We start from the raw sequence: 26,168 nt of genomic DNA, 5'->3' as shown, positions 1-26,168 counted from the left end.
GCAGATATGTGGAAAATCGGGACAGGGATGAACAAGGATCGAATGGGAATCACAATCCAAATCAAGATGATCAGCCACCAAGAAGAAATTTAAACGCTTAAGGGGCGGGCGAGATAGGTCAGGCGACTTGTCCCTAAATGTAGATGCTGTTGTAACATGTGCTATGAAGGAAATTAACTATCAAATAGATGTTCAAGAGGATCTGATTAATGACCACATTGCTGACAAGGGTAATTTAAGTAACATGCCCATTAATCCTATTATTGAATTCTTTATTGTAGGGAGGGAAGGTGATGATTTGAGGGATTTTGGGGGTAAGGGGTGTGAAGAAAAGGAGGAGGATTTGTCGGAGGACCTACTATGTGCTAAAATTGATGGTGATAACACTGTGGTAATTGATGCTCTTTGGGAAGTTGCAGAAATTGAAAAGGAAGTTAGTTGTAAAGGTGATGAAGATTATTTTGTGGAGGAGGAGTCTTTGAGGAAGACATATCATGTTGTAGAAGATGGTGTAATTGAGGAGATTAATGTTACGTCGATAATGTGTCTGAGTAGTGATGATTTTGAGATTAATGAAACTTCCGTTAAGAGGGTCAAGAGCAACAGTGTTGATGGCATGAATGATGTGCGAGTGGGAACAGCGATGAAAGATATGGAAGTGGGAGAATTTAGTAGTAATGGTCGGGATCTCGAGTTCAGTGATAGTAGTGATTTCAGGAAGAGAGAGAGTGTGAGTGAAGGAAAGTGTGAGAAGGGTTGTGTGAATGAGATTGAGGTGGTTGAAGCTGGTATGTCCGATAAGGATGAGTGGAGGAAAACTGTCGATGCTGTGGGTGAAATTCTTTGTGAAGTGGAGGTTAGGTCACATTTTGTGCATAATGAGAATCATAAGAGTGGTTGTGAATATTATGGGGATTCAGGGTTTGAAGATTTTATGAGGAGTAATTGTGTTGGAAAGCTTTTTGGTATTGGGAGAAAGGTCAAAGAAATTGAGAGTGATAATGTGTATGAGAGAACAGGAGGTCGATTCAAACGTATGTTGAGTGGAATATCTGATGCTGAAGATCGTACGAATGATTTCATTGAAGTGTGGAAGAGTATTGATGAAAGAGGTGCGATTGTGGTGTGTTTTCAGAACAGGAGGGATGTTTTGATTGTGAAATGTATATGTGTTCCGAATGAAAGTCTGTGTAAGTTGTGTGTGAAAGAATGGGAAGAGAGTTTTTGTGTGAGATTGGCAACCATGGGAGATCTACCCTCAGCAGAAGTGGTATCTTCAAAGGTGATTGATTTAGCGAGGCAGAATTTAAGGAAGGCAGCTGATAGGAGAATGATGCAGCAGGGGAGGCATCATGGAGATAGTTTTGAAGTAGGGGAGGAGGTGTTACTAAAGGTTCCACACATTTCATCTGCAGACAACAAAGAAATTCATAAGTTTTTTAAATTGTATCAGGGACCTTATACAGTAGGTAAGAAAGTTGGCAAGTGTGCTTATCACCTGTTGAATAACAAAGGTGACATGATTGGTACACACAATATTCACAATCTTAAGAGGTATGTAAGGTGAAGTATTGTAAGTTCAGATGTTTTGTGTATGTTAAGAAGAATATGTGAATTTTCTTTAAATCCTGAGTGACTTTGACAGGCTGTGTAGGCTGCTGTACTGAAAAGACTGTGATTTGCTCAGATGTATTGTTTATAATCTTCACAAATCAAGGGGAGGTATTGTAACCGTACGTATGTACGACTCCCGAGTTTTTAGGTTAGGAAATTTTCGTATATAGTTTGTTAGATTAAAATCATGTAATTTTGTTTATATACCATGTAAAAACGTAATATTATAAGAAGAATGTATAGTTAGGGAATATTGCATATGTTCATCTAGTGATGTGCGCGAGTGATGCCTGGAATCGCGGTACTCGATTCTTTCGAGTCCAGGCTCGGACTCGCTTCGCTTGCGAAGGCTCGATGATAGCATGACGTCACACGTTCGCTCACTCGCCGGCTCGTAGATGGATGAAGCATGCGTACAAGCGGTCGCCGAGGGTTTATGGGATTGCGACAGCGCGGTACGATATGAAAAAACTGAATGAATGCGCAAAAGGAATAACCTAAATTTGATAATTACTTGAGAACGATAATAATGCCACTTAATACGCATAATAAGATATGAAAATATCCGTTTACGGCGTCTCGCACACACTTCACTGAATATGCCATCTATTCTAATATTGATAATATAGCTTATCTGGCCTTCATAGCCCAACTTGGCCGGTTCGATACTGGTTTATTCCGCTAGTATTTGAAGGTGCTCAAATACGTCAACCTAGTGTCGGTAGAATTATTGGGACGTAAAAAATCTCCCGGGGGACTAAATGCGGTACCTCGGCATCCCCGAAAACCATACAAATGTACGTACTTGGACGTAAAAGTTATATTATTATTATTATTATTATTATTATTATTATTATTTCAAATCCCTGTCACGGTATGTATGTTGTAATTAGTGTATTTTAAACATGTGTTATTTGTAGACTATAGACGGTATTTCTGCACACATTGTATTGCTTCGCTACTGGTAAATTATATCTCATGTAGCCATTATGCATATACACGGGCGTAGATGTGCTAATATGATCGGTAGTATGACAGATTTATTGTAACCATAGCCTATTGCTAACCGCGCCAAAGCCTACAATCGTCCGGGGGAACAGGTGAATTACAGCAGTTTATATGTACATCATACTTTCGGCAGATATAATGTCGGGTATTAAGATGAGGCGTCCAGAATGTGACGCACGTTCACGCAGCAAATCAGCGGACAGAACGTCATTCTGTTCTAGCTAAACAGCTGACAGTTTGTTAGTAAGTCACAACCTTTAGTGCCTATGATGATGATGATAATAATAATAATAATCATAACAATCGAATTATTGACGACCGATGACTGAACAACATCAATCATCAGCAGCAAACATTGCACTCCACACCACAAAAATATTCTGTGGGTGACCCTGAATGCCGTGCACTCCAGTACAGTAGATTTTAGTTCTAAGGCATGTCCACAGATAGCGACACCAGTATGCTTGGACTCGAGTCTGGAGTCGAGTAATACCGATTCTAAGAGCACATTACTCGATTCTACTCGATTCCGTCGCTAGCCCATCACTATGTTCATCATTATATTTTGTATAAATTTCCGTTTGGGTAAGAGTCTGTAAATATGGCCTAGCCGTAAGGATTGTGCAACCGGGAAAACTGCGACTATATCGGGAAGGACGGTTGAAGTCAGTTGGATGTGTTGCAACAGGTGGCTTGAAAACACGGGGTACGGCAGGTTGTATCGGTTGAAGAATTGGGGTGAATCAATGTGGACATACATGAGTGGACGGTCTATGTCACATCATATACTCGATAGCCAATGCGAGGGCTTTGTTTTGAGCGAGGTTTGTGTTGACAGGGTGACGCGGGAAGAAGTGCCGGTGTGAGCGTTGCTACCAATAACTTTTCAGGACGCGATTACCACGCGTAGCAAGGATATATAAGTGGGTAAGCGTGTGCGGCGAGGCATTCTGATTCTGATTCTGATTCTCATTGTGTCTGACTCTGATGCTGATACTGTGTGTTTCTCATTTGTACTGGTCTGCGGGAGCGACGTATTTGCGCAGTTTGCTATACGATCTGCTATTGTTTGGAGTATCTGTTACGGAGTGAACATGGTATAATCTCAACGACTTACCGGCTTTGCAGTGGACTTTCTGTAAAAGAAAGTGTTTGTTTGGAACTTGTGACCCGAGTATGCAGCTTCAGTTGGTGGAGAATTTTGCTGTTTGCTTGCCTCCGGACATGTAACGCTGTCTGTCCAGCCAGCAATTGTGAAGAAATTCAAGACGATGAAGAAGTGTAAATAGGTTAGGGATGCTGTTAGTAAAGAAGGTTGCATCCATATGTAGAGAAATAGTCGTCGTACTTTTCTCTACCAGATTAGGATTCACGGTAACAGCGGAGTGCAGTGGGGCTCTTACCTGGAGGTATGTTAAAAGTATAATGATGTTCGATTTGTAGAGATGATTTTGTTGTATAGTATTGTGTATATTAGCTCTATGTAAACAGCAAGCACTAAGTGGGTTGCATAAGTGTTTATTTTGTTGGTGTTTGTCACATATTAGTTCTTATTCTGGGAGTAAAATCATAGAATCAAACTTTAAGTGAGTCTTTTGTCAGTGGAGTGAGGCTGAACCTGGCATGTTACCCAAATTTAATTTCAGGGGTTATATAGCAACAGGTAAGGTTACAAAGCAAGTCTGGAGCCTCGTCAGCCTGATGACCGTCGCCTTGGGAGAGGGAGTGGCTCGTTGCTCTACATAATTAACTATTCCTGCAAGTGTTTTGCAGGTGGCGCCCATTATCCTTGTTATTTACACTTATTTGAGTCAACGTTTATCTGTTCAGGAATTTCAGTAGTTTGAAGGGGAGTTACATATGTTCGAGATTATCTAAGTATATATCGGCTAGTATTCCAGATAACGGGTCTCCCATCGCTAGACCTTCTTGTTTGTAAATTTTCTTATTGAAGGTAAAATAGTTGTTGTCTAAAACGAAATTAAGTAATTTTAACCATTCATCAATTTCGATTTTACTCAATGTGCTACGTTTCAACAGATTGTTTTTTATGATGTTAATAGTATTGTTGATAGGGATATTAGTATACATGTTGGTGATGTCATAAGAACATAAAACGTGGTTTGGTTGTAGACTGAACTTATTTAGGGAATTACAAAGTTCGATCGAGTTCTTTATGGGGTTGGAGTTGTGAAATTTGAAGTGTTTTTCAGGAATTTGTGTAGTAATTGAGAGGTTTTATAGGTAGGACTATTGATACTATTAATTATAGGCCGAATGGGGACATCCTTTTTATGAATTTTGGGCAGTGATCTGACTGTAGGTAATTTTGGGTTCATTACAGTTAATTTCTGATAATCTTGATCATTTAAAATGAAGTTAGAATTTTTAAGAAGGTTCTTTAAGTTACGCTGTATTTTGTTTGTTGGATCTTTGTTAATTAAGGTATAGGTATTGTCTGAAAAAAAGGTTTCAGTTTTATTGATGTAATCTTGTTTGTTCATTATTACTATGGAGTTGCCCTTATCTGCTTTTGTAATTACTACGTTGTTGTTATTGATTTTGGATTTCAGGTTTAGAATTTGTTTCGAGATGTTGTAGTTATTATTAGATGTTATCTCATTAATCAAAGTTGGGAGTTTCTTTTTTACTTCATATCGTACGTCATTCTGTTTATCAATTGGGATTTGTTTATCGATATTAGTTTCGGTTTCAGCGATGGTAGTGATGATGTCTTCTGCCTTTTTGTGATTAGGCCAATTATGTTTGATGCCTTTATCTAATAGATTTAATTCTTGGTTAGAGAAGGTTGCATTAGATAGGTTGATTGTAGTGGGAATGTTAGTCAAATGGGAAGGGGACACTTTGTTGTTTGTATTTTGGTCAGGAGTTTTACATTTGTTTTCTTGAAGACAAAGTAATTTATGGTTTAGGGTTTTCTGTTTCTTGTCTAATACGTAAGATAGTTTAAGTTCAGTGTACCTTAAAAATGAGCTTCATTCAAGTGGGGGTAATTTCTGAGAGATGGTCAAATGAGTCCTATATAATTGTAAATTTAGTAGAGATTTCTTCTTGTATAATAGTTTAATTTCATTTTTCAACCATATGTTGTTTACTTTCTTCTGAGTGGCTTTAGATTTTGAATAGGGATGACTTTTTCTTTGTAAAGATTTGAGAAATTTAGGTACCAACTCTAATTTCAAGCAATCTTTAAGAAACTTGATATCTCTAGAAATCTTGCCTATTTTAATTTTTAGGTTCAAGTACTTGTTAGGTCTTACTATTGCCTGGTTGGCATTGACATTACATGTAATAAATATCATTTTTGGTCCGTATTGATGATATTTGATTGAAATAATAACATTAAGTTATTTATTTGACCACCTAATCAATACAAAATCGTCTTGGATGATTTACATAAATTTGTTAACTAATAGTGGTACATGTTTCGCCTTCCCTGAAGGCATCATCAGCCATAGTCTTAACCTTAAATTAAAAATAAGCGTCTAAATAACATGTAGTAATGAAATGAATTTTAAAATCTTGAAGAGATTTGAAGTAAAATAACATTAAAAATAACAATGATGGTTTGAAAATACAATGTGATGAGATATATATGATATTTCTTACATGTAAGATTTTTATTATTCGGAAATTAATCTTAATGTCCCTGTTACAGAAGAGTTTGCTCATTCTTTTGTATGCATTTTTTGCTTGTTCAATCAGGGACCTAATTTCAACAGCATTGTTCCAGCCGCAAATGAGTACGCAGTTGAGATATTTAAAGATAACTTGCGCCAGTGATGCACCAGCTACTGTCAACTTAACATGTTAAATGACACATTTGCTTACGACCATTACTTTGGTCTTTTTTGTGTTTAAATGCAGACCTGCTGCAGCACTGTTTTCGACCACACATTTTTGTAATGTTTTCAGATCTTCAGTACTTGTTGCATGCATATCACAGATTATTTATTGTGATCGCAATAACATTGATGCCCTCCTGTTTTCCTTTTCGTACTTCAGAAATTACCCTTTCGAGTGGAGATAGAACGCAGCCTTGCCCCACTTGTTGGTTTATTTCAATTGCACAGGTGTTGGTGTTATTGATCTTAACTCATGAGGTCTGATTCCAATACAGCCTAGCAATAATTAGGATATCTCTACCATCCAGGCCAAAATCATGTAGGATATGCAGCAGTGTTTCATATTTCATGGAGTCAAAAACTTTTTCGTATTAAATAAAACAAGTGTATGTGTATGCATCTGCACACATATCTACACTACTTTGCACTAAAACCTGCATCTCTAGCAATGCCTCTCTGGTGCCAAATCCATTATGGAATTCAAACTGGATGCTACCTAAGTATGATTCACATTTGCTGTATATTCTTGCATGTATTACTTTTAGGAAGATTTTGAGAGCATGGCTCAATTGGCTTATAATTCTACAATCTCCATGAGATTTAGCCATTGTTTTCTGTGAAATAGGGATGAAAATAGATGTCAACCAGTCGAAGGAATTGATCCATTAGTGTACGCTAGATTGATGAGCTCTTTCAGGATATCTAGCGATTGGTCTTCTTTAAGAATTTTTAATATTTCTACAGGTATACAGGTTGTTTGCATATGCATGAATATATTATGTTTCTAGTTGTTATTATTAAATCTTTAACTGTTTTTGATTCTCTACTTTTGGGTTAAATTAATGACACAGTGCCTTTCCATTTGATGTTTCTTTGTGTTCTTTTCACTCCATGTAATATTTAGATCTTATATATATTTTGCGTCCGCACTTCAGCTTAGTATTTAACGTACTGATCACGTTTTTCGCTTGGGAGCTTTTTATTCTTTAAATTCTATTAGTCAGTTTTCTTGTGTACTGTGATGTTTCTCATTGCATCATTCTGTTGTCATTTAGCTTATTGTGAGTTTCCTAGTTCATTCCTTATTGTTTTGATAACCACTGAAACTTAATTATACTTCTTATATTTAAGTGTATTTATATACTACTTCCTATTCATAATTCTTTTCCCTAATCCATAAAATCTTAGTTACTGCTTTAGCTCTGCCTTCTCCACTGGATATATAATTGACACTGCACTCTCTTCCCTTGTCATTTGTTCTCAAGAAGCTGGCCTTGCCAATGCTGTACGTCACTCGCCAATAGTACTCTCCTCCTGTTGATATCAAGCTGGCCTTGACCAGCACTCTGCTTGCCATCCAGCTGCACACATTCACGATGTAAACAAAGGCTGGACATCCTCTTCTTCAAGACCGTGCTCCCCGCTCCCTGCTTCCCGCACATCACCTGCAGCAACTTGATGATTAAGATGGCACTTCTGCGCCAAGTCAGCCTTTTACCTTGTGTAAGAAGTGGTTCTTAACTGCCACCCCTTTTCATCGATGGCTGATTGATTTTTTACGCTGCTTTTATCTCCACCGCAGACAGATATTTTACTTCAACCACCTACAAGATCTTTGCCAATTCACGTGGTCTGTTACCTGAAAATCTCGACTACACTCTTCAAGATCCTGTGTGGTTTTCTTTTGATTAATTCAGCATTATGCTGTTTGCTAGAAGAAGAGAGTTTGTGTCAGTGTGATGTAAAGCAAATTGAAAAATAAAAGTTCAGATAAGTAATCAAATTCCATAAATTGGTACTATTTTGGTCAATTTTTTGACATCTAAATTTCAAATATTTTCTTTCAACACCACAATTATTTCAAGATTATTTCAATTATTTCAATGATTATTTCAAGAAGCCGTAGTGCAATACTATCTGAATTACAATTTCACTCTGGGGCACTACAAAGTAAAATTGTGGACTGATGAATCTTTTGTCTCCTTTTCTCTGCATCATTTTCTATGTATTTATATTTAAGAACTGTTTAATCAATAATTATTGTATTTGTAAGATCTTTCACTTCAAGTACTACAAAGTAAATTTTGGTTCAGCAAGCTTTTCGCTTTACTCTCTCTTCAGTATCAAGTTTTATATATTTTGAAACTTACCTAGTCACAAAGTTAATCTTCACTTGTTAAATTGTTAACTTCTTTTTCAAGTTAAATTTAAGAATATTTATTGTAGCATGTCTTGTTAACAGAATATTTTTAAAATAATATTTAAAAAAAAAGGAAAATCTATCGGGTTTCTTCCATTCCCATTTTCTCCTATGTTTCCACACCTATCCCATCTTCTGGAAACAGATAATTCCAATCTCGGACTTCATCACCGTGCCTTTCTGTTTCTGCAGTTCTTGAGTGCATGTTCTTCTTCCTGGTGAGTTATTAGTGGTCCTTCATATGTATCTTAAACGGAAGGAAATCATGGAAATGATCAGTCACATAGACTTTCCAGCTGCTCAGTTTTTCTTATGTTCCATGATGACCTTCCCTTGATAAGAGTCCATTTGTTCTCCTAGTATGCAACCCCACGGCTTCTTTAACCTTTTTGTGCATGCTAAAAGTGTCATACTTAGATTTGCATTCTTTCTATGTCCTTACACTTATTACACAGCCATTCAGTTTATGCTCTTCTAATCATTTGGCAGATTTTGGTCTGGAGTTCTTTATACTTTTCCCAGTTGTTCTTTATTACCGGACTCCATTGTTCCATCAAATCAAGGATTTCATCAGTCATCCATGTGTTTTTTACAACTCAATTGTCTTGTATCAGATGATCATTTCCTGTATCCAGTACAGTTGTTTTCAATCAACTCAAAGTGGTTTCAGTGTACTTGGACATTTCAGTCTGGTTAGATAGCTCTTCACCGAGGTCATTCAGTTGTTTTCCTAATGTTTGTGTATTGCATTTTTGCAGTGTCAAGTTTAGGACTGACAAAGATTTTCATTAATGCAGTTTTTGAGTGTCTTTATAATCCACATCTAATCAGTGTGATTCCTCACAATCCTTGACTCAGTTTCAGCAGTTGATTTCCAGGTGTACAATCTCTGTACTGGTAACTTATAGAAGGCATTTGTCACAACAAAACTCTAGGCTTTCATTGCTCTCTGTCTTGTGGTGGTAATCAGGACAATGCTTCACAGTAGATGGTTCAGAGCACAGTTCTCTGCGAAACTTCAAGAATTTCACCTTAATTTCTTGACACGGCATAAGCCCAAAAGCCTATATCATGTCTGTAAGTACGGGCCGTGAAAGCATCAGTGGCAACATTTATCACATTTGGAGAGCAGAAGGGTACACCTGACATTCTGACAGCATCGTTATATTTAGGGCAGGTATGTATATCTCTGTTAGTTATGTCTCCAACGTCAGAATTGAAAAAATGGACAATCTCTCTGATTTTGATAGAGGTCAAATTGAGATTGCATGGCCCTTTGTACCAGCATCTCTGAAACGGTGTGGCATGTTGGCTGCTGTCATGCCATTGTTGTAAGCAGGTACTGAAAGTGTTGTAACGCTGGGCAAACAACTAAATTTTGTCCAGCCATGTGACAATAGTGGCTCATTGATGCCAGAGACCAGTAGAGGTTGTCACACATTGTTCAGAACAATCACAGGGCCACTGTTTGAGTAATCACCTAAAAGTACAACAGTGGTAATCAGGGCAATGCTTCACAGTAAACGGTTCAGCAAACTTTACTGCGGATTGTGGTGTCAAAGACACAGTCGTACCTCAGTGATGACAGTGATGACAGTACTTCACCAACAGCAGCACGTGATGTGAGCACAAAATGAAGGATACTGCACCATGGATGATTGAAAAAAAGGTCACCTGGTCCGATGAATCAAGATTCCAGGTTTATCACATCAATGGCCGAGTGAATGTATGCTGATTACCATCAATAATAATAATAATAATAACAACAACAACAACAACAACAACAACAACAACAACAACAACAACAACAATAACAATATTTGCTTTATGTCCCACTGACTATTTTACGGTTTTCAGAGATTCCGAGGTGCTGGGAATTACTTCTGCAGGAGTTCTTTTAAGAACCAGTAAATCTAACGACACGAGACTGACGTATTTGAGCACCTTAAAATATGAGGCATGTTTTTTAAATAAGTACTGTTTTGACATAGAAAAGAAAGTATTGCAGTTTTTAAACAATTTTTTAATTTTTTTACATAGAAGCCTGTACCTTAAACTACTTTTCAACATAAGTTCCAAGCATATTAAGGCACTTGTCGTATCCTGAAACCAGCTTCTGAATTTCATCCTCATAGAAATCTTCCGCCTGACGTGCCAGTTACTGCAGCGCGGTCGTTTTTAGGTCTTCATCATCATCGTGGCGCTGACCTCCTAAATGCTTTTTCAAGTGCAGAAACTAGTGGTAGTCACGGAATTTTCAGTAATGACAGACTGTCGTCCACCACGCTTCTTGTCGTGATGATAGTATGGCCTTCTTTAAAAGCTCTAACCCATTTTCTTGCCATTCCTTCGCTCATAGTGTGTTCTCCATACCCTCACTAATCTGCCACGTCTTTTCCATTTAGAGAACGAATCACAGCACTTACTTCACACATGGCGGGACCGTTAATTGTCAGAGGCATTTTCAGAATGCACAAACGTAAATACGGGCGAAAGCTTCCATAATGGCATTTGTGGCTAGCCTAAAGATTTATGTACTGAGTGCGCATGCTTGGAACGACGACCAAAGTTATGCAGCGGCCATATTTAAAAACAGTATTTAAAAAACAGGCCTCGTACCACCGGACTGAGTCAGGATTGAACCCACCAAGTTGGAGTCAGAAGGCCAGTGCCTCAACCATCTGAACCACTTAGCCTGGCGATTGCCATCAAGGCTATGGCGTCTGGTTGCACTGTTGGGCGGAGAAAGGCTGGTGGAGGTGGTGTGAAGGTTTGGGGATATTTTCATGGGACACATTGGGACCCATTACTCCAGTACATCAATCTCTGATAGTTGTCTGGTATCTCAATGTTATTGCGAACCAAGTTCATCCGTTCATGTCAAGAACATTGCCTCCTGGTGACAGCCACTTCCAATAGGACAATGTGCCATGCCACACTGCCAGGCTTGTGAAGGATAAGTTTGAGGAACATGGCAGTGAATTTGCTTTAATTTTGTGGCCACCAAATGGAATAGATATGAACCTAATTGGCCGGGCTGAGTGGCTCAGACGGTTGAGGCGTTGGCCTTCTGACCCCAACTTGGCAGGTTCGATCCTGGCTCAGTCCAGTGGTATTTGAAGGTGCTCAAATACGTCAGCCTCATGTCGGTAGATTTACTGGCATGTAAAAGAACTCCTGCGGGACAAAATTCCGGCACCTCGGTGTCTCCGAAAACTGTAAAAGTAGTTTTTGGGACGTAAAGCAAATAACATTAATTGAACCTAATCGACCATTTGTGTGGTTCAACTTGGAGAAGCAGGTTCGTACTACATTACTGCCCTACAATGTATGCCAAGTGGAAGACCTGCTGCTGCTGCTGCTGCTGCTGCTGCGCTTGAGGAATGAGATAGCCCAGGATACCTTGTGTCACCCTGTTGAATCGACGCTCCGCAGAGTGGCCGCGGTTCAGCGACTTGGAGGTGGTCCTAAACTGTGCTAGTTAGGTGGTTGTAATGTAATGGCTCACTGGTGTGCATCACAAGTAAAGAGAAGCTGGCAATAAGGCTCAAGGATTCAAAGGGGCCAGATTCCTGCATCAGTTATGATTTGGTGGAGTGTGATTTATAAGGGCACAACTGAGCTCCATTTCTCCAAGAAAAGGGTAAAAACATCAGCCAAACTGCACCAGAAGACAGTGACAGAGAGACTGGTCAGGAACCTCATCAACATCCTCTTCCGTGACCAGAATCGGATCTTTCAACAGGATTAAGCCCCAGCACCAAGCCTTGGATAATTGTAACAAAAACAGAGTGAGATGACTATTGGTTTGGATCGTGTCAGCTTACATTTGGGACATATTGGATTCGAATCCTACTGTTGGCAGCTCTGTTATTTCTCATGATTGCTTCCTTCTCAATCTTAGCCCTCTCCTATTCCAACATTGCCTAAGTCCTGTCTGTGTCGGTGTGACGTAAAACAAACAAACAAACAAGACTTAAGTCACAAATTTATACAAATAATATATGGTATTGAAAATGTGTGTAATGTAAATTGGAGTAGGTTGCTTTCTGTTTGAACCCCAAATCCTTTAGAAAATATTCAGCAGAGAATTGCTGTAAGTACAAAGTAAACTACACATGACAACATCTGTACTAGATTTGAAGGAGCTAAGCTATTATCGGTACAGAAAGTATGAGAATCCAAGTCTGAAGTTGAATATCTGGGTCTATTTTCACAAAATAAACTTCAAAATTAAGCTCTATGATATTAAGATAACAGTTAAAGTACCTCAGGGGGATAAGTATCTGAGTGTTACTATAAGAATAAGACATCAACAAGGTCTGTAGTTCACCTTCCCCTCACAGAGCACTCCACTTGAACCAGCCACTTTTAATCCTGTGTTGTATTTCATGCTTCAGCTCACCATTCCTTTGTAGGCATGGCCCCAGGTACTTCAATTTGATACCACTGGCAACTGCACTTAGAGCAGAACTCAAAAGCCCTTGGCAATAGTCATGTATTCAGTTTTTGTCCTACTAATTTTCATGCCTCTTTCTTCTAGGGCTTTTCTCTATTCCTCTTGCTTCCCCTCGAATTTAATTTTACTATGTGCTGTAGGAAGGATATGTCACAAAGTTAATGTGATTCTCACGTGTAAATTGTAGAGCCTTGGGGGAAATATAGCTGGAATGCAAGTCCATGAATAAGACAGGGTGGGCTGGAGGAATATAGTTAACAAAATGTTTCTCCTTTTGTACAGTTGTCTGAAAGTGGACATGCTTTGTTGCTCTTGGCAACATGATTTTGCTGGGTTTTGTCGCCACTGAGAAGCACATCTTGTCAAAATTCCAAATGATATTAAGTTTTTGACTAGTCAAGTTTTCTCGTACACAGTTTCAACGAAATCCTAAAAACCTTTCTGGTTAGAATGAGTTGTGGCTGCTACTCTGTTGTTCGAGAGATTTTGTGGCAAGCATAGACTTAACTCATACCGTTTCTTAAACAAGCATCACCAGTATCAGCCTGCTTTGCCTGTTTCATCTCCAAATGTCCGACTCATTGGCTGAATGGTCAGCGTACTGGTTTTCGGTTTAGAGAGTCCCAGGATCGATTCCCGGCCGGGTCAGGGATTTTAACCTTCATTGGTTGATTCCAATGGCCCAGGAGCTGGGTGTTTGTGCTGTCCCCAACATCCCTGCAACTCACACACCACACACAACACTATCCTTCACCACAATAACACGCTCTTACCTACACGTGGCAGATGCCGCCCACCCTCATCAGAGGGTCTGCCGCACAAGGGCTGCACTTGGCTAGAAATAGCCACACAAAATTATTATTATTATTATTATCTCCAAATGGGATAGCTTTAGATCTGTTGGACGCTAACCAATAGGCACAATGGTGAACATCACTCGCTGGCAACCCAAACCCTAAATTCTATATCTTTGTAGTGTATTTTAGTTGGTTCTTTTCCTTTGTAAGCAAAAATGGTCATCCCAGTAACATATGCACATTCCGAAGGATCACCACAAACCTAGAGCTTACCCTTCAGTGTGTTATACGGAATGCTGAATTCCTTACTAGGTACTTTTCTGTTCACAGCTTCTTGTAAATCCTTAGCACTGTAATCCTCTCCATATTCTTGGCTTGGGTATCTGTAACAAATAATGTTAACCCAATAACCTTACGCTTATGGATTTTTACCATTTTAACTATATTGTAATGTGCTCCTGCCGTAACCCTTGTATCTACGTGTCTCTGGAATAATCTTCGTATCTGCGTCTCTACATCCTCCGGCAAGAATTTTTGTATCTATGCTTCTACTGGATTATCTGTTTGCTACTTTAAATATTCTAACCTGCGTTTGTCATTTACGCTTCTACGTATTAATGGTTTAATCATATTTTGTGCTCCCCCGTCTCTCCTCTCCCGTAACTCACTTCATACTGACTGTCACTCTGTGTCTACATTCTACTGCCTACGTCATCTAAACCTTCTCGAAGTTACTAGTCTTCGCTTCCTTGCTTATATATAATGGACAGCCTCGCTTGTCTCACCAGCCTGACAGACTTTTGTGTGTGTGTGTGTGTGTGTGTGTGTGTGAATATATACATATATATAAAGTAACTTGTCCTGACTGACTGACTAACTGACTGATTCATCATCGCCGAGCCAAAACTACTGGACAGAAAGAAATGAAATTTTGGGGATACATTCATATTAAGATGTAGGTGCTCGCTAAGAGAGGATTTTTTGATATTCCGTCGCTAAGGGGGTGAAAAGGGGGGTGAATTTTTAAAATGAGTGTATCTATATCTCAAAATTTTAAAAGTTTACAAATATAAAAATTGGTATTTAGAATCTTCTTTAAAAATAAGGAAACATGTATTTTTTTGTTTTCAGAAAATCCCAAATAGGAGGGGTGAAAAAGGGTAAAAAAGTGGTTTGAATGCCTTTTAATCAGGATACCCGTACTTATATCTCAGAAACTGAAGATATTACAGACCTGAAAATTGGTAATTTTGATCGCTTTTAAAAATAAAGAAACACGTATTTTTAGTTTTAGGAAAATCCAAGTAATGGGAGGGTGAAAGGGGGATGATTTTTTAAAATGAGTGTATCTATATCTCAAAACTTTTAAAGTTTATAGATTTAAAAACTGGTATTTAGAATCTCCTTTAAAAATAAAGAAACACGCATTTTTTGTTTACGGAAAATCCTAATAGGAAGGGTGGAAAAGGGTGTAAAAAGGGGTTGAATGCCTTTAATGAGCCTACTTATATTTCAGAACCTGAAGATATTACAGACCTCAAAATTGGTATTTGGGATCTATTTTAAAAATAAAGAAACAGGTATTTTTTCATTTTTGGAAAATCCAAATAATGGGAGGTGAAAAGGGGGGGGGGGGGGGTGAACATTTAAAATGAGTGTGTCTACAACTTAAAACTTTAAAAGTTTACCGATGTAAAAATTGGTATTTAGAATCTCCTTTAATAATAAAGGAACACATTTTTTTTTTTTTTTTTGTGTAAAAGGGTGAATAATGGGTTGAATGCCTTTAATGAGGATACATGTATCTCAGAAACTGAAGATATTACAGAACTGAAAATTTGTATATGGGATCTCCTTTAAAAATAAAGAAACATGTATTTTTTTTGTTTTTAGAGAATCCAATTAATGGTGGTTAAACAGGGGTGAAAAATTGGGGTGAATTTTTTGAAAGACTATATCTACAAAATATCTGAGAAACGTAAAATGTTACAGACGTAAAAAGTGGGTATTTGGAATCTCCTATAAATGTAAAGAAACATAGCTGATTTGTTTTTGGAAACTCCACTTAAGGGGAACTAAAAAGGGGTGAAATTTTAAAATGAGAATTTCTACAGTATATCTCCATCTCGCGAGGTTCCTGGATACATCTAGCATCCGGACTGTTCTAGAAGAGTTGGCGCAGCTATATAAGAGAGGATTTACTTGCCTGGAGTTAGTGAGAGTGAGATTGAGTTTGCTGGTGTGAGTTAGCGAAGAGCGCAGTCAGCGATAGCCTGGGCTGAGGTGTCAGCCTGATGGAGTATCTGCCTATTGGAGCCGAGGACTCATTCCTGTTTCCCTGATGTCGTGTGTGTGAGTCTCTTGGGGCTGGCTGCTGTAGAAGAACCGTGGGTGTTCTGGAGCAGTGCGAAGGGAACACTGGATGCCGACATGTGCAGACAGCGAACGGAGTTAGACGGATTGAGTGAACAGCGGATACTATCCCCGAGCTGCGAGACTGACGTGTAGGCTGTGGACCGTGACGGCGCTAACGAGTGTGACTGAGTGGCTGAGTGAGTGTAGTGTAAATAATGGAAGACTCTCTCTGTGTGTCATCGTAGATGGAACATGAGAAACTAAGAGGGGGAGCGCGAACCATGTAAGTATGTAACCGTGTAAGTTCTAAGCTCGGCAATTGTGTTTGTGTGTAAATGTGTAATTGTAGTGAGTAGCTAATAAATCTTAGAAATAGGTCACTACCAGGTTCTGTACTCATTTATTTACTTATTTACCCCACCAACATGTTACAACTGGCGTCAGAAGTGGGATGGACAAATGTGAGAAACTAGTGGATGACCTCTTACGTTAAAACTGGTGTCAGAATCTAGTTCCTGGTAGTGCATTTTGTAGTCAGCAGAAATTTCCTCGAGTGAAATGAATTCCGAACAGCTTGGATTTTTCTAAGTAAGTTTAGTGAACTTGAAACTAAAATCTTATCTGGCTATGACGAACTCATTAGTGAACTGAGATCTGAACGGACATCTCATCCGGACCAACCGAAAACAGACTTAAGTGAACGGAAGAGCGAACAATTAAAGGGTGGAGACGAAGTGCGCTCTCTCGAAACCGGGGTCGACAATGACGATGTGCGGGACGACAACCAACTGGATGAGAAGGGGTCCAAAGAGATGCTCGCGGTTGTAGAGTTCAGAGATCGAGGCCCAGCGGTGGAAGTGAGTGCCCTGCGTGCGAAAACGATGGCTGTGGAGACGCGAATGAATCCTGCTAGCAGCGATGGCGGCTCCACCATCGTGAAGTTGGAAACTCCACGGGACGGCGGAATTACTTCCAAGAGAACATGCCGGACCCAGTTCGAGACCAGATCGACTTTCCAAGAAGAGTGCCAAATATTCAATCGCCGTACTACATGTACAGAAGATGACAGTACAACACAGCCCCCACCCAAGTTCGACCTATGAGGAGATTGTGAGAGTGCTCGACGTGCGCTGCGGTGTCCAGCAACTGAGGAGCCACCTACTGAGCCCAGCTGCAGGAGAGGACTAAGCGCACCGATATAAGGCTGCGGGAATTTGACACAGTGATCGAGCGACTAGGTGACGTGATTGCGGAAGAGTTATTCCGAGGTGACACCAAGCTCAAGGCGGCTGATGCCTGTGATAAACTACGTGGCGCTGAGATCCGTCCAAGGAGGACGATCGGCAGGAAACAGAATTACGAAGAGGCTCTGATGATGGCCTATGAGAGAGAGGGAGGGACTGCAACAGCACGGCTGGAGGGACCCCTACTAGGAGACAGAGCACCAATGGAAGATGAACCAATGACCAACGAGCGAGGATGCCACCTGACCAGGACACTTGTTCCGGCACGAAGCTGCGTGCCGGTACGAACATCAAATTCTGCACCCCGGAAGAAAAGGAAATTCAGCAGGGCTAAATCTGGGGCGAGCAAACCAGTCCCGGGCATCACAGCAGAGGACTACAAAGGCGTTCAAGCCCTGAAAGTAGACGCGGGTATGGACGAAAGGAAAACCACCAAAGTTCCGGCTGCCACACGAGGACTTGCTGAACGTTATCAACGGGCACGAGGACACCGTCAACCGGACCCAGTGGGGATCCCCTATGGGAAAGTGGTGGCCAAACGAACAAACCATATAGCAGCGTATCGTGGAGCAGCTCGGGACGAGCAGCCTTAAGAAGGGGCAATGTAATGGTTATAGCGTTCGCCATGCCAACTTACTATGGGCCGGGCTCGTCACCGTATTGGTCCACCCCCTTACGCGTGACCGTGCCAATCACGAGCAACACTAGGCCGGCCCCTCTCGCCTTCGTCTGCGGTCCCACAGCAGAGGACTATGGAAATTACTCGAAGATTAATCTGGAGTCTTCCATCTCGCGAGGTTCCTGGATACATCTAGCAACTGTTCTAGAAGAGTCAACTCAACTATATCAGAGAGGAGTTACTTGCCTGGAGTGAGATTGAGTTTGCTGGTGTGAGTTAGCGAAGAGCGCAGTCAGTGATAGCCTGGGCTGAGGTGTCAGCCTGATGGAGTATCTGTCTGTTGGAGCCGAGGACTCGTTCCTGTTTCCCTGATGTTGTGTGTGTGAGTCTCTTGGGACCGGCTGCTGTAGAAGGACCTTGGGTGTTCTGGAGCAGTGCGAAGGAAACACTGGGTGCCGACGTGTACAGACTGCGAACGGAGTTCGACGGATCGAGTGAACAGCGGATACTATCCCTGAGCTGCGAGACTGACGTGTAGGCTGTGGGCCGTGACGGCACTAACGAGTGTGACTGAGTGGCTGAGTGAGTGTAATGTAAATAATGGAAGACACTCTATGTGTGTCATCGTAGATGGAACATGAGAAACTAAGAGAGCGAGCGCGAACCGTGTAAGTGTGTAACCGTGTACTTGTGTAAGTTGTAAGCTCGGCAATCGTGTGTGTGTGTGTGTGTAAATGTGTAACTGTAGTGCGTAGCTAATACATCTTAGAAATAGGACGCTACCAGGTTCTGTACTCATTTATTTACTTATTTACCCCACCAACACGTTACAATATATATAGTACATCTTCATTATAGACTTACTGTAAGTCTTTTGACATTCAATGGGTTCCTGTAATTAAATCCTAGTTTATGAACTATGCACAATGACTGAGTGGTCTAGTACATACCCTGAGTGTTCAGGATATCAGTTGCTATGGAAAAGGAGTGGGCATCTCAGACATATTCTGAATCATGGCCTTCCTTGTACTCAGGTGGATAGGACTATCCAGTCTATTTGCAGTCCCTAACCTGTGTATAACCTTTTTGCTACAACTAGGCTAGCACCCTAGTTCTCAGAAATCTACCAAGCACACTCAGAATGTTTTTTGCAAATACTGGTAACTGTACAGTGCCAATTTCTTTTTAGTATGTCTTAATTCAGGAGTATACCTTTGAATTTTTTAAACCATTGTATGCTCACCTGACTGATGATATACTGCTTCTTTCAACAAGATAGAGCACGATGTTACAGTCTTGCAATTCACTGGCCCCTGATCACAAGGTCGTACAAGTGCTTAGTTACTCTCCTAACTATCTGTACTAGTTAATTTTTTAAATCTTGGGAACTCTGTTTTCTAACTCAAATTTGTTACCACTCTTAATTTACGCAAAACTGTATAATAATTCCACGTTTGATTTAGACTTGTTGGATATCACAGGAAGAGTGAAAGGATTAATTATGTAATGTTCTTCATTTTAACTTATATAACAGGTTCCAGATTCAATTTCTCCAAATGAACTAAATTCTGTTTTTTGTGACAGCTGCAAGAAAATGTGCCAATGGCCCTCTACTCATTGGCTCAGGTGTTACTCGAGAAAATCTACATAAGTATGCTGAGGCAGATGCTTTAATTGTTGGGACATATTTCAAGAAGAATGGATGGTAATACTGGTTTCTATATAATAGAATTATGTATGATATATGAAGACAGGTGGTCATACAATTCATAGTGCCATGGCAAAATTATGCTATCATACCAAGCTAGTATTCTGTTATTAATTCTTGTGAATCGTAGAGTCAGTATCTCTAACTCTTATAGTGCCAAGATGCCAATGCATTCACGCTTAAATTCTGTAAAAAAAAAAAAATTATAAATAAAAAATGCCAGGATGCTGATTTGATCAGCACCTTCTTATAAGTGGTGTAATTATGCAGTGAAGTGCTAGATTGCTCTACAAATTAGGTAGTAGGAAGGTAGAATGTTTGTAATTCCTTCTCATATCAGTAGATGGCACTGACATAGCTTAATTTTTGCTAGTTTATCAGTCCATTATGTGTATATAATCTGTGAGCACTTGACGTCTATGATCCAATATGGCAGTTGCCCTGTTTGTTTATGTCCACGTGTTGCGATTTATTTTCAATAATTTTACATTCTAACTAATGTGTTTGAGTTATTTATCATAATATATTAACTTTATTATTATTAATATTTCTACTGTAGTTATAGTTACATAGCAATTTACTTAGATCATAGTAAAGTCATAAATACTACGTTTGTCACAAGAAGGCATGTCGTCACGTAGGCCTGTTTCGGGGGAAGAAATTTCTTTTTTGCTAGTGGTTTTACGTCGCACCAACACAGATAGGTCTTATGGCGACGACGGGATACGCCTAGGAGTTGGAAGGAAGCGGCCGTGGCCTTAAGGTACAGCCCCAGCATTTGCCTGGTGTGAAAATGGGAAACTATGGAAAACCATCTCCAGGGTTGCAGACAGTGGGATTCAAATCCACTATTTCCTGGATGCAAGCTCACAGCCGCGCGCCTCGAACCACATGGCCAACTCGCCCGGTGGAGAAGAAATTGAGGAACTTTAGGATCACTTTGACGATGTAAGCGCGACTAATTTTAGTGAAAGTGATGAATATGATGTTTCTGGGTATTCAAATTCTATTTATTTAGCGTATGGCTTTACAGATACAATACATGCATGATTTTGGAAAACTATAGGTTGTTTATGTAACTAATTGTTTCTGGAAATGCACAAGCAAAATCACCAATGTCGCCACTGTACTTTCTTTTTGGACACTGTGATAATTATGCTGGATGGTCTGCTTAAAGGCACCACAGTCACAGTTAGGTTTAGAAATTCCTTTTCATTTGTAGTGGAAATCTGCGCAGTTACCAGTTACCATGGCCCGATCATATCCCGTTTAGAGTAGACCAGGTTTTACGAGGAAGCTCGAGTCCAGATGGCAGCGACGAACCAATTTGTGGCAGAGTTGACCGAGGCCTAGTATCTTGTCTTCCCTGCCGTTTTTGAGTTTTATTGAAGTTGCTATTCTTCAGTTCTACTGCAGTTCTTATTGGTGGATTTTGAGACCTTAGACAATTCAGATGGACATCAGCAATATTGCCATGTTTTGGTAATTGGGTATTCAGATAGTGCACCGGAGGGTGAAGGAGCTGTGCCATTGGCTAATGGGCCTGCAATAGTTCCTACAATGTCAGAGAGATCTAATGAAAATGACAGTGAATTGATGCTTGGACTGAATGTATTTTTCCAGAAAATAATGCTGTCCATCCCCACCGTTTTTATGAAAATCCAGGCCCAAAACATGAACCTCAACCTGATGCTTCTCCCATCAAATACTTTAATCTTTTCTTTACACTTTCATTTCTGACGCTCTTAGATTAGACTATCTTATACATTATAAGGAGTTGGCTCCATACTTCTCTAAACTACTCAATTGCCAGGAGCCAACATTACGATGGCCCAAAGAAACTCCTGTATACGTAAACTCTGAATCTCCACCACCTGCCAAAGAAGAAATCCAGAGATACATCTTCAGACTAAAAAATAACAGGACGTCTGGAGAAGATGGCATAGTTGCAGAACTCTTAAAGAATATAGGCCCAAATGCACTTGAGGAGCTCACACTAATAATCATGGACATCTGGAAAAAAGAAAAGCTACGTGAAAAATGGAAATGTGCACTTATCCATCCATTACACAAGAAAGGTGACAGAATGAATGTATATAACTAGAGGGATTCTCTCGTTCAAGTCACCTACAAGATACTCTCCACATGTCTTCTTCAAAGAGTACAAGAACAGCTTGAACACAAAATTGGAGAATATCAAGCCAGTTTCCGACCTGGGTGTTCCTGTGTTGAACACATGTTTAACTTGAAGATGATATTGAAATATAGAGCATCGTGAAGCTCTCCGATTATTTGTAGTTTCGTCGACTTCAAGAAAAATAGATAAGTAAAAATTAAAAATCCACCTTTTCAATACTAATATTAAAGTAAACAAGCTATAACATTCACATGGAACTAGTTTTGTTGCTGGTGAGCGTCATCTTCAGCCAAATATGAGAACAGGCAATCGTAAATAAACATATCATCATTATATCAATGCACATATAAACACTTTTAATATGGGACTTACGATGCCCCTAAAAGTATCTGGAGAAAACTTCAAATAATCACAATTTCAAAATCTTGAAGCCACGATTAGAACGACACTTAACACAACATAATTCATTTCACTCAAGTTAGGACTTTGAAAGTATTGAGTTCGACTTAGAACCGTAAGATTCTCAAATAAATAGTAAGTTTTGTCATAAATGAAATGTTATACAAGGGTCTAGCCACATATAGAGTTTCTCTGTAAATATGACAGTCCCAATTAGAACAACACTTTAACATAACATAATTATTTAATTCAAGATGGAATCTTGTAAGTCCTGAGTTCTACTTAGAGTAGGAAGATTCACAATTTAAATAAAACGTCTTGTCACAATTGATCAGAAGTACAAAGGATGAAACATGTATAAACTGTTTACAGTTTGTTATTCAAGAATAATTTTAATGTTTATAAAGAAACTTTATACATGTTTCATCCTTTGTAGTTCTGATCAATTGTGACAAGACCTTTTATTTAAATAATGAGTCTTCCTACTCTAAGTAGAACTCAGGACTTTCAAGATTCCATGTTGAGTTAAATAATGATGTTATATTAAGGTGTCGTTCTAATTGGGACTGTCATATTTACAGAGAAACTCTATATGTGGTTTGACCTTTGTATAACATTTCATTTATGACAGGACTTTTTATTTATTTGAGAATCTTATGGTTCTAAGTCGAACTCAGTACTTTCAAAGTCCTAACTCAAGTGAAAATAATTATGTTGTGTTAAGTGTCGTTCTAATCATGACTGCAAGATTTTGAAATTGTGATTATTTGAAGTTTTCTTCAGATACTTTTAGGGGCATCATATGTCCCATATTAAAGTGTTTATATGTGCATTGATATGACAATATGCTTATTTCGATTGCCTGTTCTCATATTTGGCTGAAGATGATGCTCACCAGCATCAAAACTAGTTCCAATTAAATGTTATAACTTGTTTAGTCTACAATATGGACTTATGAGAATGAAATTCTTAAATTTAAATGACTTCAAGAAAGCGTACGATTCGGTCGATCGACAGTCTCTCTTTAACACCATAGAATAAGGTGTTGATCCGAAAATGTTAAGACTCATCAAGGAAACACTCACGGACACAAAGTAAAAAGTGAAATTCATGGGTGAAGTATCGGAGCCCTTTGTGATTAAGACCGGCGTGCGACAGGGTGACGGATTGTCACAACTGCTTTTCAACCTTGTTCTAGATAAAGTCATTTGAGAATGGGAGAAGGAATTGGAAGCTCAGAAGCCCTGGAAACCCATTGAACTTTGATGAAAGTATGATGACATAAAGATCAGTTGTTTAGCTTTCGTAGACTACCTAGCGATACTAACAGACAGTGGTATTTCAGTGATCAAACAGATTGAAGTCCTCAAGGAATGCACTGAGAACACTGGACTCATTTGAGAAGACCAAGTTTATTTGCACTAAATTTGACATTCAGGAATTACAAATAAAATATGGGCAGATCAAACAAGTTCCATACTCTGTGAGATCCTAGAACCAACAGGGTTGGAAAAGGAAGCACAAAAGTCTGATTACAAAAACTCAAAAGAGCATATTGGAGAACCCATGACATCTACAACAAGAAATGCATGTTCATATATACAAAATTCAAACATTATAATATGGTGATGAAACCTGAAGTGCTGTATGCAAGTGAAAGGAAGATCTTGAGGAAAATTCTGGGCCCAGAGAAAAAAGAAGGGTATAGACTCAAATCACGCAAAGCTACGGAAAGACTGTCCAACCTTGCCACAGACATCAGGAAACAAAGACTGAAATTTTATGGATACGTTCACAGACTATCGTCTTCAAGGCTAACCCACAAGATTTTGACATATACTGAAAACTGAAGAATGTACCATGGATACGAGATGTTAAAAATGATCTGGAAAAGGCCCAGACAGAAACATCGGAAATACTTGACAGAAACATTTACTGTCAGAAGATAAATAGATGCGTAGTAAAACCAGAGAATGAAGTCCTTAAAAGATCGTGGACTAAGTGGTCAGAGGAAAGAAAACAGGCACACAGTGAAAGAATGAAAGTAATACGGTCTATTAAAAAGGCAATCATAAATGTAATGCGTGATCCAACAGGGTCCATATGCAAATAATAATTCATCCTATTATCGATATTAAATGATGACTGTTCTTCTCATGTCTTGAGCTACTCTATAGTAGAAAATACTGCTAATAGTCAGTTCTCTCAACTGATAACTACTGTATTATTCTCCTAAATTGATAAAATATCCAGTTGTTCACAGATTACACAGTTGGTGTATTTCACTCCACATGTTCCATGCTTTTGAAAATTAATTTATAAATTGGAAAGTAGGCCTACTTTCACAATATACAGTGGAACCTCAATATCTCGAGCCACCTCAGGAGGTAACTTTTATTTCGAGTTATCAAAATTTCGAGATGAGAATACCGTTTTTGAGCACATATAGCACATAATGAATCGTATGTATCTACAGGCTTATACTGAATACAGTATTTCTAACAGGATAAAAACATAAATTTAAAAATTGTATTTTACGGTATCACTTTAATAATACGACTTATACAGTATTAAACTTGCAGAAAACACAATACAGTACATACAATAGTGAAACAAGAAATATACCTCTAACATCTTTGGAAAAAATCTGTTAGTCTCTTCTGTCTTTTACTGTTATCCTTATTTTCTTCCACAGACTTTTCAACAACATTTATTGCTGTGAAAACACTGTCGTTTACATTCGACTGACTCTGTATGTAGGATTGAAGAATGCCCACTGCATGTAATGCCTGATCTGCTGACGGTACAGGAGAAGGCAGCTCCAACTCTTCTTGTTGGGAATCATCATCATCATCATCATCATCATCATCATCATCATCATCTTCTTGCTTGCTTGCTTGCTTGCTTGCTTGCTTGGCAGCAGCATAGATGATATCTGTAGGCTTGGCTACTATAACTTCAGAGTCCATATTCATGTGTCTCAAAATCAGCTTTGCATTTAACAAGCTGGTGATACTCCACCCATCTTTCAAGTACAGTAGTGACTTCCTCCTCCTCGTGTTCTGAAGCTCATGAGTCGAGTTTCAAAAATCCTGCTTTGTGGAAGTACTGTAGTTTACAATTGTTTCCTGCTTCAGATCAACCTACAATTTACTCAGCATTGTTAATGACTAGTATATTGATGTCTGTTAATGATTCCTTGGATTCACTTCCTCCCAGAATTCCCTGAACAGCCCTCTTCGTATAGAAATGATTATATAGATGTTGATTCCCATAGGGAATCTGAAATATTTGTCCTGAATGAGCAAATTTATAATACCAATATAAATGGTCCGTTATTGGACATTATAAATTTTCCAGCTAGCTCATTCTTGGTTGCCAGCGTTTCGCCCTCATGTGCTAGGGTGGGCTCATCAGTTGGTACCTAGCACACTTACCAATACGCTGGCTAGTGCATACCGTGGAGGCCACTGCGTAGGCTAACTGGAGCCACCGGCAGTGCCAATGCACTAAGAGACTTTGTCTCATCACTAAAAATTGATGCCTGCTTGGCCATCAGATGATATAGATGTTGATTCCCATAGGGAATCTGAAATATTTGTCCTGAATGAGCAAATTTATAATACCAATATAAATGGTCCGTTATTGGACATTATAAATTTTCCAGCTAGCTCATTCTTGGTTGCCAGCGTTTCGCCCTCATGTGCTAGGGTGGGCTCATCAGTTGGTACCTAGCACACTTACCAATACGCTGGCTAGTGC

The 26,168-nt window shown here is 39.3% G+C and overlaps 2 protein-coding genes across 3 annotated transcripts in view; one reads left to right on the top strand and one right to left on the bottom strand.

Annotated features, from left to right (window-relative positions):
• Nucleotides 1-26,168, top strand: part of LOC136886892 (uncharacterized protein F13E9.13, mitochondrial) — a 175,440-nt gene that overhangs the window by 143,363 nt on the left and 5,909 nt on the right. For both annotated transcript variants that reach the window (XM_067159743.2, XM_067159742.2), the window contains one exon: nt 19,747-19,867. In XM_067159743.2, coding sequence (XP_067015844.2) covers nt 19,747-19,867 — 121 coding nt within the window. The remainder of the gene's footprint in view (nt 1-19,746; nt 19,868-26,168) is intronic.
• The window catches only part of LOC136886855 (rho guanine nucleotide exchange factor 39), a 393,358-nt gene continuing 388,982 nt past the window's right edge, over nt 21,793-26,168 (bottom strand). The window contains exon 11 of the mRNA XM_067159719.2: nt 21,793-21,883. Within this exon, the coding sequence (XP_067015820.2) occupies nt 21,874-21,883 (10 nt within the window). The 3' untranslated portion in view covers nt 21,793-21,873. The remainder of the gene's footprint in view (nt 21,884-26,168) is intronic.

Source organism: Anabrus simplex, chromosome 1 (genome assembly GCF_040414725.1).
Source record: "Anabrus simplex isolate iqAnaSimp1 chromosome 1, ASM4041472v1, whole genome shotgun sequence".
Taxonomy (NCBI): Eukaryota; Metazoa; Arthropoda; class Insecta; order Orthoptera; family Tettigoniidae; genus Anabrus; species Anabrus simplex.
This window is presented reverse-complemented; position numbering and strand designations above follow the sequence as displayed.